Below are 17,246 nucleotides of genomic sequence, written 5' to 3'. Positions count from 1 at the left end.
ATTGGAAGAAAGTGAGGCCAAAGAAGTCCGTTTTAATTTAGGTAAAAAAAAAAAAGTGGCAAACAGGAATATAATTGGTTATTTATAACACGCTTAATACCCAGAGGTTTCCAAGCGCAGAACCGGGGATCGAACCTGTGTTGCACTGCATTGTTTTGCTTCCAAGTCAAGCACGTTGTTCCTGAGCTTTCCTCCCGAGGATGGCTTTATATACACAAAAACGTAAGCCTGCCAAGTGATCATGTTTAGTAAATTGGGCAACAACTGGGATGCTTCCTTTAGGGTAGGTGACCTATATGGGTGTAATTTTAGATGCCAGTGTGAACCTGACATCCTAGATTGACAAAGTGGTCAGCACTATCTAAAGAGTCCATGCAGAGTTCTCCTTTTTTTGTCATGTCTAAATGCAATTGTAGTGGTCCATACATCAATTTCAGCTAAACTCAACTACTACAAAAAAGGTGGCAGCGCCCCTCTCGAGATAGAACATGGCATGATATATGATATGATAGGTTATTTATAATACGCTTAATACCCACAGGTTTCTAAGCGCGGACCTGGGGATCGAATCTGTGTTGCTCCATGTCGTGTTGTTTCCAAGGTGAGCACGTTGCCCCCGAGGTATCCTCCCTAGACAAACTCATTAAAGACAGCTCAAAAGGATCAGAGATGGTAACCTGTTCTGTGGTATTTACCCACTTTGAGAGTCCGCAGACATCGCTTTTTGCTCACTGTACTTTTCACGGAGGAGAACAAATCATTTGCATATTAGTCTTTGCCTCGGCCACAAGGGCAGTTCAGCACCGAAATGAGTCCTTTCCGCTTCCACTTCCCCCGCCAATTGCCACACCTGGAGGTTACCCCTTCTTGTTATGTTTCTGCTCCTTCACCTCCTGGCCTTGCTGTCTCCCCCTCATCTCCCCCTCCTCCCGACATCTTCACGCACATTCCAGCAACACTTTTCCACTCAGTTTTTTTCTCAAACCCTGTCTATCTTAAACAATGCCTCTTCCTCTGCTTGATGACATCTCTCCTGCTTCACCTTCTCTCCCCAGTCTTCTCTCTAACTTATTTTCTTTAGCTATTTCCTTCGCCTACCTATAATGGCCTCTCTCCTACCACTACCTTTTCCTCCCTCTGCTTCGCTCCCTCCTCATGATTGCAAATGTCCTCTGTGAGCAATCTCCAACTCCTAACTCCTACCCTCTTCCAAGTGTGACGCGGGGAATTTCATACACTGGCAGGCTGAAGATTGGTTTGCTTGTGAAAGAACTGCTAATTAGCCACCTGTTACCCTGGCTTCAAAGTCTAAGTCCACCATCTTCTATTCTGTTTTCTCTGCGGCACATCAGAATTTTTCAAACAAAATTGCAGATATTGGTAGACATGCAGTTAGCAGGGGGCTGCTTGTCAGCTGCACACTGCTACCTGTAAACCTGAGGGGGTTCAGGCTCATGGGTGCCTGCTGCCAGATACCTCCTTCAATAGCTTGCTGGGTGACTGAGGAAAGTGGATCAGTGAAAACACCTCTGATGCCCTGGGGACCGGCTACTTCAGGGCTCAGCGACAAAGATCAGCATCTGCACCGCAGATGAGAGCGGAAATGGAGGGCTCTGAGGAGCAAGCATGGGCAGAAGAAAGTGCCAGGACACTGGGGTGCGGACAATCACCTCCCCCTCCCAACGTTTACAGCTGTGAGAGAGCAACATGGATGCCGGAGACGTGGATGCCGAGGACACAGGGTCCGACTAAGGCGGTCCCTCAGTGTGGCTGCACTGCTTCCCAGGAGCAGCACCACCATGGTTGAGTCCCGTGGAGAGGCCATCGGAAACCAACACTTGCCCATCGGGCACACTGCTACAGCTTCCATTGCACACCATTACTTAGAGAGGAGGGCCCTGGAATCATAACGGACTACTTGCACCACGCTGCATAATCTTGCAACGGGATAGGCTTCGAAGATAGGAAAAAGCGTGGTGGGGCGAGTGCCTGCCCTGGGGAGCACCAGGCCCATTCTGCAACATGGCGGTAGGCCATTGAAGTCAGTCAGAATATAGTTTGTGAAGTGGGAAGAAATCCGACACTTGGTCCCTCCAATCCCAGGCATTGTATGTGCGAGGACTGATAGCAAAGCTGCAGGGAGGAACCACGAAACTGAGGGTGTGGGGGGTTGTACAGTCGGACAGTCTTCAGCAGCATGTGGGACCAGCTCTGATACTTATGAGCTTGTCTTTAATGATTTGAAGAACCTTGCCATATTACATTGTTTCACGCACCAGACGTCCTTAACAGGCGGTGCAATCTGTGGGTAGTAGCCGAACAGTAAATGCACCAGAGCTGCCCCTCCTGGTCACTTCTTAGGGGCAGTTGTAATGCTCAGTGGTGCACAGTGGTTTCAGATTTGTGGTTAGGCTGGCAGAACAGTGAAGTGGCTCTAATGGTGGATGGATCCTGGTGAACATCACTTTCAACAGATGGGGAGGCCCTTCACCCCTAATCATCAATTAAGGGGAGTCTCTCCCTGCTTCAAGTCACCCATGTGTTTTTCGGCCACCTGTGATGCCTTGTTCCTCTGACTTCTCTGCTACTGTCTTGCTGCTTGGCCACCTGATCGAAGTGAAGTAGATATACGATTTGTACCCCTATGGAGTGCAGATGGGATAGTGCTGTTAAGTTTCAAAAGGAGGCCTTTCCCGGAGAGGAAATCTAACTACCTGAAGGCATCATTGACTTAAGAACCCAAGGCCTTCGCCCGCTGCATTTATGCATCTGTCCTGCTAGAAGGAGGGCTTGACTTGCCAGATGCGGCCCTGAAGAGTCCGGAAAGGACACGTCTCCATTCTATAGGCATCTTTCTGCTGTTAGGTCACCTGGTGAGTTTATCGTGCTCTGTGCAGTTTTCCGTCTCTCTCCCCACTTTCTTTGCATCTTTTGCTCTCTCCCTACATCCATAGGGCTCTCCATCTCACCTATTTACTACAACTGTTACTCTATCACCGATCCTACCTCCCTCTGAAAGCCTGGATGGAAAAAGTTCAAACAAGATCACCTAGTCTCCAACCCAGGTCTGCCCATTGCAGACACCTACGTCAACGCTTCTTCCAGGCAGACTGTCACTGACATCCTCTTTGTCACTCCCTCCCCGGACCTATGGATGCCACATATGGTCGCTGTCCCCTCTCCTTTCTCCTCGTCTCCTATTCATGGAGGCACCAGATGGGAAGTACTGTTGGCGGGCTTCTCATCCACTAGGTGCATCATTAATGTCTATCACAATGGCACTGTCATGGACCAGAGCATTCAGCCCAACCTTCTCCTTCTAGATAGGTGTCTTCCATCTCTTATCAACTTCCTCCCTTCTGCCACCACTCCTCTGGCAGCCTCACCCCTCGCCTCTTCTCCAGATCCCTGTACCCCTCCTCGGAAGACCTTCCCCGGTGGAAACCAGGCCCACTTAGCTGCCCTCAACTCTCGCTCTGCCGTCAAACCCGCTTCTAATATCTGTCTCCTTCTCAAAGACTTTGACCTCGACCTTCTCGCCCTCACTGAGACGTGGTTCACTGCCAGCTCTGTCACTGCTTTTGGAACACTCCTGCCTGAGGGTTACAAAATCCTCTCCAAGCCCACGCCTAACCGGTCTGGAGGCAGTGTGGCCTTGATCTTCCCTGACTGGATCCCTGCTACTATCACACCCACCAAATCCTACTCCTCTTTTGAATGCCTCATCCGGAGGCTTGGCACCTCTCCAAACCTTTCATTGACTCTCGCCACCATCTACAGGACCCCTGGTCCGGTCATCCTCTTCCTCTCCGAGCGGGCTTATCTTACCTCTTCCTTCTTGCCTTTACCTCCAAATGTCTCCTCCTCAGTGACTACAACATTCACCTCGACTCTCCCAAGGCAGCTGCTGGACTCTTTGGCAGCCTCTGCGACATTCTCTCCCTCACATTCATCCCTGTGGTCCGACGCACTCTACCGTCATACCCTAGATGCTCTAATCTCCTCAGACATTCCTATCACCAACCCTCTCACTACGCCCCTCTCCTGGTCTGACCATTCCCTCCTGCCTTCTCATCTGGATCCCTTTAGTCCTCCTGCTAAGCCTCTCCCTGCACTGCGTGTCTCCTTCTCCATCATTCGACCACTGAAGCAAGTGTCAGTTGCTGCCTTTGCTGCCACTTTCTTTCACCCTCCCACACCTGCCACAGACTCCCACACTGACTCTGCCCTTGCTAATCTTCATCTTTCTATCACCAACACCCTGAATATCCTTGCCCCTGTCATGAGGATCCGAATGAAGCCTGCCTCCAAGCGCAACACCTGGTATGGCAATGACTTTGCCTCTCTGAAACGCAAGTGCAGAGTGGCTGAGCGGAAGTGATGGGCGCCAGACACACCCTCTAACTAACTGGCCTGTCGACGGCTCCAAAGGAAATAAAAGACTCTCCAGTTGCTCGAAGAAGAGAGCTCACATCCAAGCTCGCATCTCTGGAGCCACTGACAACTCTGGCGAACTGTTTAAAGTCTGCAAGGAACTTGCCAATCCTTCTGCAGTCTCCACATTTTCCCTCACATCCCTGACCATCTGTAACTCTGGCCTCCCACATCCTTTCCAAAACTTAGGACCTTCTGTCATCACTCTCCTCTTTCCCTTCCCTCCGCAGCTGTCATTCCTCCCTGGACTCCCCTTCCCCACTTCTCTCCTCCTTCTCTTCCATAGCACCAGATGAGGTCTCTAGACTAGTCCTCTCTATGAAAGCCTCTTCCAGACAGGCGCTACCCTGCTCATCCAGAACTATCAAGGACAACAAGGACTTGTCTGATTTCTGTAACCACTCTATTGCCACTGGCTCCTTCCCTCTTCCCCTCAAGCATTCACTTGTGCATCCCCTCCTTAAAAAGGCCTCTTCTGACCCCACCTACTCGGCTAACTATCACCCTAACTACATCACCCCCCTTCCTGGGCAAACTCCTGGAGAAGCTGACCATCTCCCAACTGACCCAACAAACCGAATCTGTCGGCTGTCTCCATGACCACCAGTCTGGCTTCAGAGCTGCCAGAAGCACGGAAACTGCTCTAGTGCACACCTGTGATGACTTGCTCTCTAATCTTGTCTCCAACTCTCCATCCCTTCTTATCAGCCTGGATCTTTCGTCTGCCTTCGACATGGTCAACCAGGCCATCCTGATAAATCGGCTCTGTGACACCCTGGACATCACAGGCCTGGCACTGGAGTGGCTGACCACCACCTTCTCCAACCGAACTTCCTGTGTTCAACTTGGTCCTTTTCTCTCCCCTATCCCTCTCTCCACCTGTGGCGTCCCTCAAGGCTCTATCCTCTCGTCGTGGCTTTTCAACATCCACCTTGCCCCTTTGGCCCCATTTGATCCCTTCCTTCTCTCCTGTTATGCAGATGCCACACAACTCTCCTTCAAGCTTCCCTCCTCTCTCCTCCTTGACGGTCTGACTGCTATTCAGTCTTGGTGTGGTGCCAATGATCTCTGCCTTAGAGCCAGTAAGTCTGAGATCCTTTTCATTGGGACCTCAGCTCCCTCCTTCCCTAACTTCCTTCCCTCCGGCCACCCTCGATGAGTACCCTCCGCTCACCCTCTTGTGAGGCAAAAAACCTTGGTGTCATCTTGGAGTCCGCCTTCTCTACTCACATCACGGTCCTTGCCAAGAAGGCCCACTATGAGCTGCACCTCCTCAGAGATATTCTCCCTCTCCTCACCTTCCTCAGAAACTCAATGTTTCCAGAGCTCTGGTCCTGTCTAAGCTCGACTACTGCATCAGCCTCTTCCTCAGTCTTCCTTCTTCCTCCCTCTGTCCCCTTCAACTAATCCAGAATGGAACTGCAAGACTAATTCTTGGCCTCAAGCCAAGGGACTGCATCTCTCCAGCCCTAATTTCCCTCCACTGGCTCCCTGTTGCTGCTAGGATCAAATTCAAGATCCTCTGCATCATCCACAAGGCTTTTGAGGTCTGGGACCCTGTTACATCCAACTCTCTCTCCCTAAATACCTGCCTGCTAGAGCCCGTTCGGTCTGCTAGCTCTACCTCTCTGTGAATCAGCGGCTTCTCTAAGTAAAGAGTGGGGGGTAGCTGTCTCTCCTCTGCAGGAGCCTCCCTCTGGGATGGTCTCCCTGCCCCTCTCAGGCATAAGCCAGATCTCCTTAAGCTCTGGAAGCTCATCAAGGCCCTCCTTTTCTCCTCTTTCACTCTCCCACTCTCCTGCTAACGCCTTCTTCTGTCTCATTGACTGGCTTCCTGGTTCCCTGTGAGTACTACAGGGCTCCGGGCCACACCCACTAGTCCTCCCCTTATCTGCATTAACCTGCATTCCCTGGCACATGCCCGCTGGCCTTCCCCCTTAGCACTTGCACCTCGTCGCTTCACCCCTTTCCCTTAGTGCTTGTTTTATGCAGACCGGTAGTCCTCCCACCCCCTCCCTCACACTTCTTGTTCTGCACTTTGAATGTCACAAGTCCTAGTAGGACCATTATTGTATCTTTCTCCCTTGCCACCTCCCCCCCATTGTTAGTTTGGGCTATTAGGTGGCACTGAAAGCGCTAGTGTTAAGGTGAATTCTCATTTATGGCTAATTTCACTCACCTAGTGAGCCCCCCAGCAGCTTTGCTGAACTTCTGGAGTTTATTTTTTTCCACTTGGTAACAGTGAGTTTTTCCCCCACTCTTACCTGTGTTTTGCTATGTGTTTCCATCTGTTTTTGTGAGTGTGGACTCTGAAGTACACCACTTCAGTAGCCCCCTTTGTGTGTGTCACACAGCACCCTCAGTGCCGTGGCACAGGGTTGTCTTTGAGACTTCCCTCAACTCCATTTCTGAGGCAACTACTGTCCCCTAGAAAAGGGTAAAGTTACCATTAACTACCACAGATCCAGTACACCCCATCTTCCATGGAGTACTGGAAAGGGTTAACTCGTATCCCTTTTTATCTGTACCTCCTAGAGCATTGTTTCGCTCTTAACATTTAGACTTGGCTGGTGGCAGTGGCATCTCCCCTAACTTTTCTACCGCGAATATATTAATAAACGTGGTACTGTTCTTGGCTATTATATTAGCCTCGAACATAAACCTGCTTGACCAAATCGTCTTTCTTTTGTCTCCGGTTGGGTTTATTTGCCATTTCTTTTTGTTAAAGTCCTTCTTGTGTTTTACTTTGCGCGGCAAACCAGGTTCGCCTTCTATGTTCACTGTCTTTTGGCGGGCTTCTGCACAGAAGCCCTGCTTAAGGCGCCTGGGTGTCTAGGTGGGCTGAAAGTGAGGGAGGGGTGCAGTCACCCCCTGCACAGGGTATCCTAGGAAACCCAAGTCGCACTTTGTCATGATTGGCCAGGGTAGTTGTCTGGGCTGGACAACCCCCTTGCTGGGTGATTGACAGCCAGGCTGCGTGAATGGGAGTTTTGAGCATAAAAGGCATGTCTCTTGGGCTAGAGGTCAGAGAGTCGCCACTGGAATTACAAGGAACCGAAGAGAAGCAGAGAGAATGACTGCTGCTGCAACTACCCCGTCCCGGTGAAGCCCTGCTGCAGTTCTGAGCTATCTGCCCTTCAACGACTCAGAAGATGCAGTCCGGAGTCTTCTTCCCTTGAGCTTGGTGGGGATAACCTGCTCATCTTCAGCCAGAGGATCCTCTTCCGTGGTCAAAATCGGTGCATGCTGCTGTAGTGGTCCGGATAGCCACCTGAAGAGCCTCTCCTGTTTTTAAGGAGCGCACCTTTTATTCCGTGTCGCTGCTGCCGGCCTCATCCCTGTGTAGTGCAGACCCCCTTCAGACGTCCTTCCTGACGAAGCTCCAGGAATCGTGGGTCTGCGGGAAACCAACAGGAACAACTGCCAGGGCACCAGCTGTACCATTGGAACAAGGTACTGTGTTCTGTTGAGGAAACTGGGTGAATCCCTTTTCTTCATTTTCAAGGCTTGCCCTTGTCTTCCCTCCTTCTTATAACTTTTGCTTCCGAACATTGACAATATCGAAGTACTTTTGGCTGCGTTGAATCGTGAACTGTCGGACCGTGTGATCTTCGGCAACTGGCCCCGGTGCCTTTCGACCCTGGCTCCGGCCCTTTGACTTTTGAACTCCTGTCTGAGTGTTTCTTGATTCTGCCTGCCTAACCAAAATATTGCCTGTGATTTTTGCCTCCAACTCCCTCTGGGTATCTCAGGTGCTAACTGTGTTTTTGCCCCGGTAGCATTTCATGTCACGGATACGCGTTTGTTTAGTAGACCGAACTGTCAAAAAGTGATCACAATCGTATTTGCGGTAACGTGTTTTGTGCCCAACACCGGTTCATTCGAACACAGGGTACTTACCTTGAGACTTACTGTACAAAGTGAATTGGTTAGTTGTAGTATATTTAACGTGTGGTTTTTATTGAAGTTTCATAGAAGTGTTGTGTTTATAACGAACGGTTTAAAAATAAATGTACTTATATTTTTCTACCTGAAACCTTGAGTCAGTGTTTGCTTGAGTCACAGTAATTGTGGTCCCTTTGTGTAATCTCTGCTACTGCTCATATACTCTTGAGATAAGCCTGGCTGCTCTGCCACTGCTACCACTATGACATAGTAGTACAGGCTTGTACCAAAGGTAAAACTTGTATCACCACCTGTAGTCTTAATTGTGTGTAGTGGTCCCTAAGGGCACTGCACAGGATTCTGCCTAACAGCTACCATTAAGATGAAACTATTGTCATTAACATATGAGCTTTAACATGAAAGCTTCAAATATGGACTGTGAATGAGGGTCTGTAATGCTTTTCCAATGGAGATGACATTTGGGGAGGGATACAGCGTTGTTAGGCTATTGAATCCCACCCATTCCCTGCCCCTAGCCATGCTAATCCATATAACTAATCCCACCCATCTCTGAACTCTTTGAGCTCTTCCATGGAGACAGCTATCTTGGATGACTGTCTCCAAGGAATCTCATTGGAATCAAGCCAAAATTAACATCCATATTTGAATGGGAAAGATACCATGCATCTTCCTGTACTTTTGTTAACCCTAGGTACCACCACCTGACCTGTGCTTTCCGCACAGATCAGAGGGGCGCCTCCATTTTTTTTTTTTAATCATATGCATGAATAATAGCATCAATACTTTAACATTTCTGCTGGCTAAAACTGTTACATTTGGTCTTGAATATTACTTACACTCAGTATTATAGATATCTGAATGTTTAGATCCATTAATATGTTTATTAATGATTTTTTTTAAGCTAGTGGCTGCCTTACGTAATGGCAAGGGCACACTTGCAGCCCACTTTCTCTGTTTATGACCAAGGACCCCACCACCTCCAGAAAGCTGACTGGCCTCTACATAACGGAAGCGACGCAAACTCATTCACCAGAAGTGGTCCATCCCAGACCGGTAGCGTTGCGCAGCAAGTGTCAGACACCAGAAGTATCAAGAAGCAGCAGCCTGATCGCCAGAGGAGCAGCCAGACATGAGCCATGAACCCCAAATAGTAAGAGGATTGGAGGGCAGGCAGCAGGAAGCTGCATAATGCACAGAAAGAGCCAATGGGTGACTAGCTGTCATTGTGACTCATGGCTACGGTGGAATGTCAGAGCTGAATAATTAGGACCAGAGTTTGACTTTCTATATTTCTGTTGAACGTGTTATCGCTCCGTTTTGCGGCCTGTGTCCAAAACACCCAAGTCACGTTTGCTCTTTTTTAAACTTTGTTCACAGATTTGAGGTTGACGCGAACCATGACCTGTAGGTCGACCACAGATCTCATTATCATTAAATAAAATGTAAACGGTAAAGAGCTAGCTGTATCTGAATTTTGCAACAGGGACCAGTCAGGATGGAGTTTTATTGGCACTATTTTGAGGCTTGGGAAGGCAGAACTGTCAGTTCTTTAGTAGGGGGGATTAGTGCTGTGTCCTAGAGCCCGATGTGGTGGATCTAGGTCCGTCCAAATTTGTAGTGTCACTGCGAGGTTGTAGCCTTGTATCACGGTCGTAATGTAAACCAGCTGTATTTGTTTCTACACTTGGGGACAGAATTATCTTTTTTACTAGAAGATGCAGCTCGGAGTTGTGAATTGGGAGAGGGCACATTCACTTTTGTCCTGGGAAAAGGTTTACATTATAGGGTCTTCGCTAGGAAGGGAGTTTCTAGGCTTTGGCTTAGAAGTAAGTGTTAATAAATTCTGGTTTACAATTGGGTGTTATTTGGTTGTAGACTGGAATGGGCGGGCTGTGTTTGATGTTCGTGGCTATGAATTAAGGCTATGAGGAATAGGGTTGCTAAACTTACAAAATAATTTTTGCTGGACACTTTTGGTGTGGCGGTGCATCAGAATCAATTTGTGGTCTGCACAGTTCTGCACAGCGTCATCCGTGCCCTTCTTTCTCCACACACTCATTTTTATGGTAACATTAGTGGCAAAGACATTTTAACACATACACAGCACAAAAGTAACAGCACTCTAGGACTATTATGAATATAGGGCTAGGACCAGATTGATTTCTTTCCAGGCCCTGTACCAAGATTTCTTTGGCCCTCTGTAGCAAAAGCCATGCAGCACCCCTAATTTCGAAAGGCATTTCCATCATCAGAAGTGAAATCACAGAAAATAACAGCAAAAGGAGTGTCATCATCCTTTGATACTTTTGGGCAGGGGTTTTAAACATGGGCTCTGCAGATAATTTCGGCCAAGTCTCCCATTATCCCTCCCCTTTGACTATGCTGGCTAGGGTTTATAGTAGTTGGAGTCACCTGTTGTAGGGCATCACTTGCAGTGACATTAAAAGAAAAGACGTGTCCATGCGCAAACTAAGATAGAAATAACGTTGTGGTGTGCAGTACACTGACTTGTGAATTGCTCCGTTTTTTCCTGAAGTTAGGTCTGCACTGAAATAACACAGTAATAATAATATGTGAATGGCCTCTATACATGTAGCAACTCTAGCAAACCATGAGAGAGAATGTGTGTGTTTCATATGAAATAGCTGCCCATTTGATGTCTTCTGGGGATCCCAGTTTTGTAGGTAAAATGCAGTCATTGAGATTAAACATTTGCCTCGGCTCATGCACTTTCATTAGGTGGTGAAACCGGGGATTGGGTCTGCAATGTAAGCAGTTTAATCGCAAACCTTAAATACTGAACTATATAGGTTGACAGATTTCTGGTAGAAAGCCTAAATATTCCTTAGTCTGCCAATGCCTTTAAAGGCACACAAATGACATAAGAAATTAACCTCAGAACTTAGAAATGTCGAGCAAAAACAAAATGTAGCTTTGTTTTCCTCCTCCTGAACGGATGGTTAGAATAGACTCTAAAAGTGTGAACCTGAAGAAATCTCACTTAGGTTTTAAAACTGTATTCACAATGAAAGAAAACACAATGCAATATGAGATCATCTGCTCCGTTACTACAACGCACCTTGCAGGATTATGTCCCCCCCCACCCGTTTATTCGCAGCACTTTAGGGACAATGGTCGTCCCCCCCTTCCCCCAAGCATGGAGTGCTCAGCGATAGCAACTTTTTTAGACTGAACCCTCCCATCCCTTGTGTAAAAAAGTTTTAGCTTTTTTATACCTATTAGGTATTTGCCAGCACGGCCATTGGATGCCCTATACTCGCACCATTTTCTCACCTGCTAGTATTAGTGGCCAGTTAATACCTCTAGGGCAGTGCCTTGTCAAGTACATTTCCCATGTCTACACAAAAGCCCAAACCGTTGGCAATGGGCACAACATGCTGGTTTGTGTTGTGGCGCCTTGAAGCACCATTTGTTGTATAGGCGCCTTACAAATAATCAATAAATAGCCATTTCTAGATATTCATGACAGTCCACGGGGATTAACGGTCAGACCTCTGGAATGGTTTTACATTTCTGGAAACACATTTGTTTCCCACTTAAACTGGCACAAGACCAGTTTACCAACATGGTATATATTCATCAGCAGGCAGCTGTAGGCGGATTGACTGCCTGTGATGTCTACTGCGTTCCTTTAGCAGTTACATTCGGTTGGGGATAGTGGCCCCTCCCACTAAGGGTATGCACAAACTTTTGAAATCCCATGCCCGCTTTCATGCTACATAGTTTCCTTTTTCTATCCCCAGGTGTCAATGCCCTTCTAGATCCTTGGTCGACTCTCCTACTCTCATAATTAGTTTGAGGTCCTGGCACTATTGAGGGTCTCTGGATATCTAGGACTTTGAACTGCTGTTCTGTCCCTGGTATACCTCTTAGACTAGTGATGTACCCGAGAGCTTGAGTCATCTTGCCTGTGCCTCTTCTGCAGTTTGCCATCACAGAGTGGGTGGTGGCACCCAGCCCCTTTGGTCCAACGAGTCTCATCAACCAGCCCCCAACATAGGTGGGACACTGCTGCAGTCCCGTCATGGATTGTAACAATGTCCCTTAGATTATGCTTTCCTTAATAAAAGGGCATCACTTATTTTTTAAAACACTGAAGTCCTGAGCAGTGGCGCTTGGTGGCTTGAAAGTTAAAAGAAGGCAAGTAGCAAAAAGGGTGGAACAAAAACAACTAAAAGTAAAAAGAGAAGCAATGAAAATAGATGGGTAGGTGGAACAATTGAAAGATGAGGAGAGCAAAAAAGGGTTAGGGGCCCATGCAACATTTACAGCATGGGTACTGCATAGGATATAACCCATATTTACCTCATGCAGTACTTTCTATGCAATCACAACATGTAATCAGATGGCATGTTGAGTTATTTAAAATACCACTTCTAGTTTACCGCGGGCCCTTAGTGATCAAGTTCAAATGTAAGTCATTGATTGTGCTGTGTTCCCTTTATCAAATGTGCATTTTAGTACCTTGGCCGTGTACATGTGGCATATAATTTCCCAAGCAATTAACGGCAGTTTTAAAAAACATCCATCTTTCCTTCCCCAGAAACATTTGTGACGTTTTACAATCCTCTTGTTACGTTTGTGTGGGTTGTCAAAATAAAAAACAAAATATATAGGTCACCAAAAATGCATTCTTTGTGTAAAACAAAAGGTAACTAAAAGAAACTCTCCCTATGAAAATCCAAAAATAATTTGAACAAAGCTACACAGAAAGTGTGCGTTAAGCATTCCAAAGCCCGTTTGTTTGGTGTGCATGACAAACATTTTGCCTGCTCCAGCATCTGTAAACTGTATGCCTGCTATGGCTCCTCGCTTGCCCAAAACGCCAGCCCATGACCTAAAGCGCAGCATTAAACGAAGCAATAACAAGACGGAAAACCTACGGCCAAAAATAAAACCAACCCACGAGACAATAGAAGTGCATAAAATGTGGGTTCTAATTGATAGTAGGAAAATGTGCAAATGGACCCTGTAGAACATGCTATTTTTGGTGTGATAAATATGCTTCGGTAAATGGGTGTATTCCATTAATACAGCGACCCAAGTGGTGAAATGGTATGTTCTGGAAATACGGTAGAAGATTGGTCATCTGGAACCTACTTAACCAGAAAACTCCAGTAACTGGAATCACCCATGGCTGCAGTGCTATTTCGGAAAATGCCAGATAATGTTTTGATGTAGGAGAGCCTAGGTCACATACGACCGTGTGACCTTACAAACGGGCCAGGAAACTGTTACTCTACATCTTTGTGCTGCTTTCCATCTCTCTGGCACGCATATTACAGGCATTCAGTTATAGGTCATTTTGTATTATTCTGAACCATTAGATGTCCGTTCTACCGAGAGCCAGGCAAATTCTACACTAGTTCTCAAAGTTTCCACAGTGGGTCATGATGGTTGCATGGCCAGACCCTCCTGTGGTGACACATTGGCAATGAGTTTAATCGAGCCCTGTTTGCTCACACAAAACATGTGTTTCAATCAGTGAGCTTTCTAACGCTAGAAAAAATGTGTGAGTTTGCCATTAAGGTTCTCCAACATAAAGAACTGATTACCATTGTATTTGTTTTTTATTACAAAAAAATATTTTCTCATGCAGTCTCCAGATTTTAAGAAGCCCGTTATAGTAATACTTCCCAGAGTCGAACCACAGTGTTTTGTTCTTTAATTCCACAACTAATCCATGAGTTATAAAAAAAGGTTTATGTACATGTTCACACACTTAAAACATGTAATTAGAGAGAAACTAATCATCCACTTTTCCTTTCAGCAGGCACTTTTTGCTCTTGCAGCATTTCATTCATTTTCTTCTTGTACAGATTCAACAGATATTCATCAGGCTGAACGCCAGACTCTTCCAACTCAGAGAGTACCTTCTCCAATCTTTCCGTGGTCTTGGCACTTTGTACTTTCCGACCAGAAATGTACAAGGTGAACTCTGCAAAGTCCATAAGTTTGCAGTGGTGGACCTCACAGATGTTCTTAAAGTCCTTTTTCTTATCCAGGCGTGGGAAAAACATTAGTCCAGACATCTTTTCTAACTCCTCGATGTCAACTTGAAACTCGGGTAATTGATGACTGAAGCTGATTGGACTGTTGGGTACCACAAAAGCTCCAAGCACCAACGGCTCATTGTCACGTGTGCTTTTTCTGGCAAGGATCACCTTGAAGAGGTGTGATGGAACAGCCACATCATCTTTGCCAATTACCTAAGACATGAAAAGGATTACTAAATATCAGGAAAATGGCATCAAATACAACTCTTGCAACTTATTTTTTAGCATGTTTAAAGAGAATGGTACAGTGAAAATGACATGCATAAAATGGTTGAAGGCTTTTTCCCCACTGTAGAAAGAACATTTATTTTACAAGCACACAAAGGATTGTGATAGAATAGGGCAGAAAACACTGCCACATCTAAACGCAGCATCTTCCCTTCGAATGAGCGAGCAATGCAATCCTTCTGCTTTCTCAGTGCCGATCAGCGAATACTGAACCTCATGTTGGCCACACTTAGGGCAGAGGATGCAATGTGAACACATAGCTAACAACAGAGTAATGTCCATGTCCAATACATGGTATTGTGTTGCAATTCTAAAACATGTTGCTGTGAACTCATTTACTCATCCCTTGCTTACACCACACAGTATTTTAATACAAAATTATACCAAGCATGGATTTTTAATTTACAATAACAATATTGTATGGGAAGGGTAGAGGTCAAAATGAGCAGAACCTTTCGGGAGCAGAGTACCACTACTTTAATCTTTTACTGTTACCAGTTACCATACTTCTTACAACCATTCCGGAACTGTTCTTTTGTAAATCAAGGCATATCTCTTCATTTTACAACTCGATAGGAGATGCAGCCAAACTGATATCCGTTTGACCTTCACTCCCGAAGCCTGTATGATAGCTCAGCCTGGATGGACCATCTGGCATCATCATAACTATCTGAAGTAGGAGGAGGCTCTGCTAACACCAATAAATAATCTCTCGTGACATCCCCATCTGCTCTTGATTTTTTGAGAACTTGTCAATTTATCTCAGGTTGAAAGCTTATATGTTACAGTTGATAGAGGTCCAGTCACTTTTTTTTATTTTAACATTAGGCAGCTACATGGGAATTGCCCCTTTATGACACTGGACAAGTGTGCAGTTATAATAGAAGCCTTAGCGACTAGTAATGTGGATTATTGTAATGCAGTGCTCTGGGATACTCCAGGACCACAGACTTTGTGTCCCTCGGACACAGTTAACTCAGAGGAGATAAAAGATGTTCATTCTTCGGATCCTGGCTTTTCTTTTCATGACTGCACACATTTGCGTAGTGGCAGGGCCCTGTTGAAGCAGCCTTTAGTCAGGTAGGTTTAACTATGGGTTCCAGCAGAGTTAAGATCAGTCTAGTCTACTGTAACTCCTTTTACCTAGGTGCGCATTCATACCAACTCAGAAAGCTCCAACAGATTCAAAACTGTGCGGCAAGGCTCCTCCTCGCACTCTCCCCCAGAGAACACATCTCCCCCAGCTGCCCATCAGCCGACGGGCCTCCTTCAAAGTCATGTGTATTACCCATCGTGCAATTCAAAACAAAGGCCAGGAATTCCTCCAAAACAAACTCATTTGCTACCACCCCACCAGAAATCTCAGATCACGTTCTGCACACTTCCTGGTAGTCCCCTCCCATTCAAGTTCTCCAGATAAGGAAGTGCCAGTGTTTCTGACCTCACACCCACACTGGAACTCTCTCCTCACTCACGCTCTGCCTCAGAGGATAACCTTCAGGAAAGCCTTCAAAGCCGGGCTTGTCCACCCACCCCCAACCTCCTGATCCACCTGCTTCCCCACACCCACTTCCCACATCTCGCACACACTTTTCTTCTTGAAGTGCCCCATACACTTCCCCCACCTGCCCTTCCTTCTGTCAGCTAATAGCTTCTTTTTTTCCTTTCAATCAGCTTTGCTCTTCCACCCAGCCTTCATTGTGGGATGCCAAGCACACATGGAGGACTCGTGTAGTCACTCTAGCAACTTGCACATGGAACACATCGTGACAATGGGCAAGGTATGCCACTCATGTGGGCTTGGAGGGTGGGGAATGCATTGCACATAAAATGCATCTTGGGAAAATCACGCTGATCATCCCGTAGGAGGGCAATTGGGCACCTCAGACCCCTTGCTCGTGGTTGACACTGCATGCAACTCTAAAGCACAGGAGGGTGGGCCATGCTGCTGCATTTTATCACGGAATGGGCGCTTGTTTTTGCATCAGAAGGAACTAGGGATGGAAATCTCACTCAAATAACCTCTCAGAAGGTGAGTATTAAGCATTCATCTAGCACTTAAATCGCTTGTGAAACGTAGCAGTGCTCCTTGTACATAGTTAAAACCTAGGAAGTAGACATTGTTGTTTGTACAGCTAACCCATTTCTCCTCTCGCACACACACCTTCGCAACTTAGTGGAAGGCACAGGCTCATTCCACACACCCTGCACTTGCATATAACACAAACACTATTGTACATCACCTCTGCCACAAGAATGAAGCTACTTTAAACGTCAAAAAAATCAAACTGTAGTTTCCCACATAACCATCTCCTTAAACACAACCTCCCCTTTAATCCATAGTATACCTCTGCTGCACCCATGCAAACTCCATTTAGACATGAGTGACTAGGATTGGCCACCATCGCATAACTTTAATGGCTGAAATGCACACACGTATAATATCACCTCCTAAATTCTCCCACATTTTGGACTCCAGTCCCTCCGAGGGCATTCAACCAAAAGCATGTTGGGAACATAATCATGGTGAAAGGCGCTAACATTAATGAATGAAAAGAGGCATTTGATTTCACAGAGGCCATATATAAATGTTCCAACTGA

At 46.5% G+C, this 17,246-nt stretch overlaps 1 protein-coding gene across 2 annotated transcripts in view; it reads right to left on the bottom strand.

Moving 5' to 3' along the window:
- Nucleotides 1–13,912: 13,912 nt before the first annotated feature.
- The window catches only part of EXOG (exo/endonuclease G), a 590,322-nt gene continuing 586,988 nt past the window's right edge, over nucleotides 13,913–17,246 (bottom strand). For both annotated transcript variants that reach the window (XM_069647734.1, XM_069647735.1), the window contains exon 6: nucleotides 13,913–14,570. In XM_069647734.1, coding sequence (XP_069503835.1) covers nucleotides 14,112–14,570 — 459 coding nt within the window. In that variant the 3' untranslated portion in view covers nucleotides 13,913–14,111. The remainder of the gene's footprint in view (nucleotides 14,571–17,246) is intronic.

This window comes from Ambystoma mexicanum, chromosome 2q (assembly GCF_040938575.1).
Source record: "Ambystoma mexicanum isolate Mex_15411 chromosome 2q, UKY_AmexF1_1, whole genome shotgun sequence".
NCBI classification, from domain to species: domain Eukaryota; kingdom Metazoa; phylum Chordata; class Amphibia; order Caudata; family Ambystomatidae; genus Ambystoma; species Ambystoma mexicanum.
This window is presented reverse-complemented; position numbering and strand designations above follow the sequence as displayed.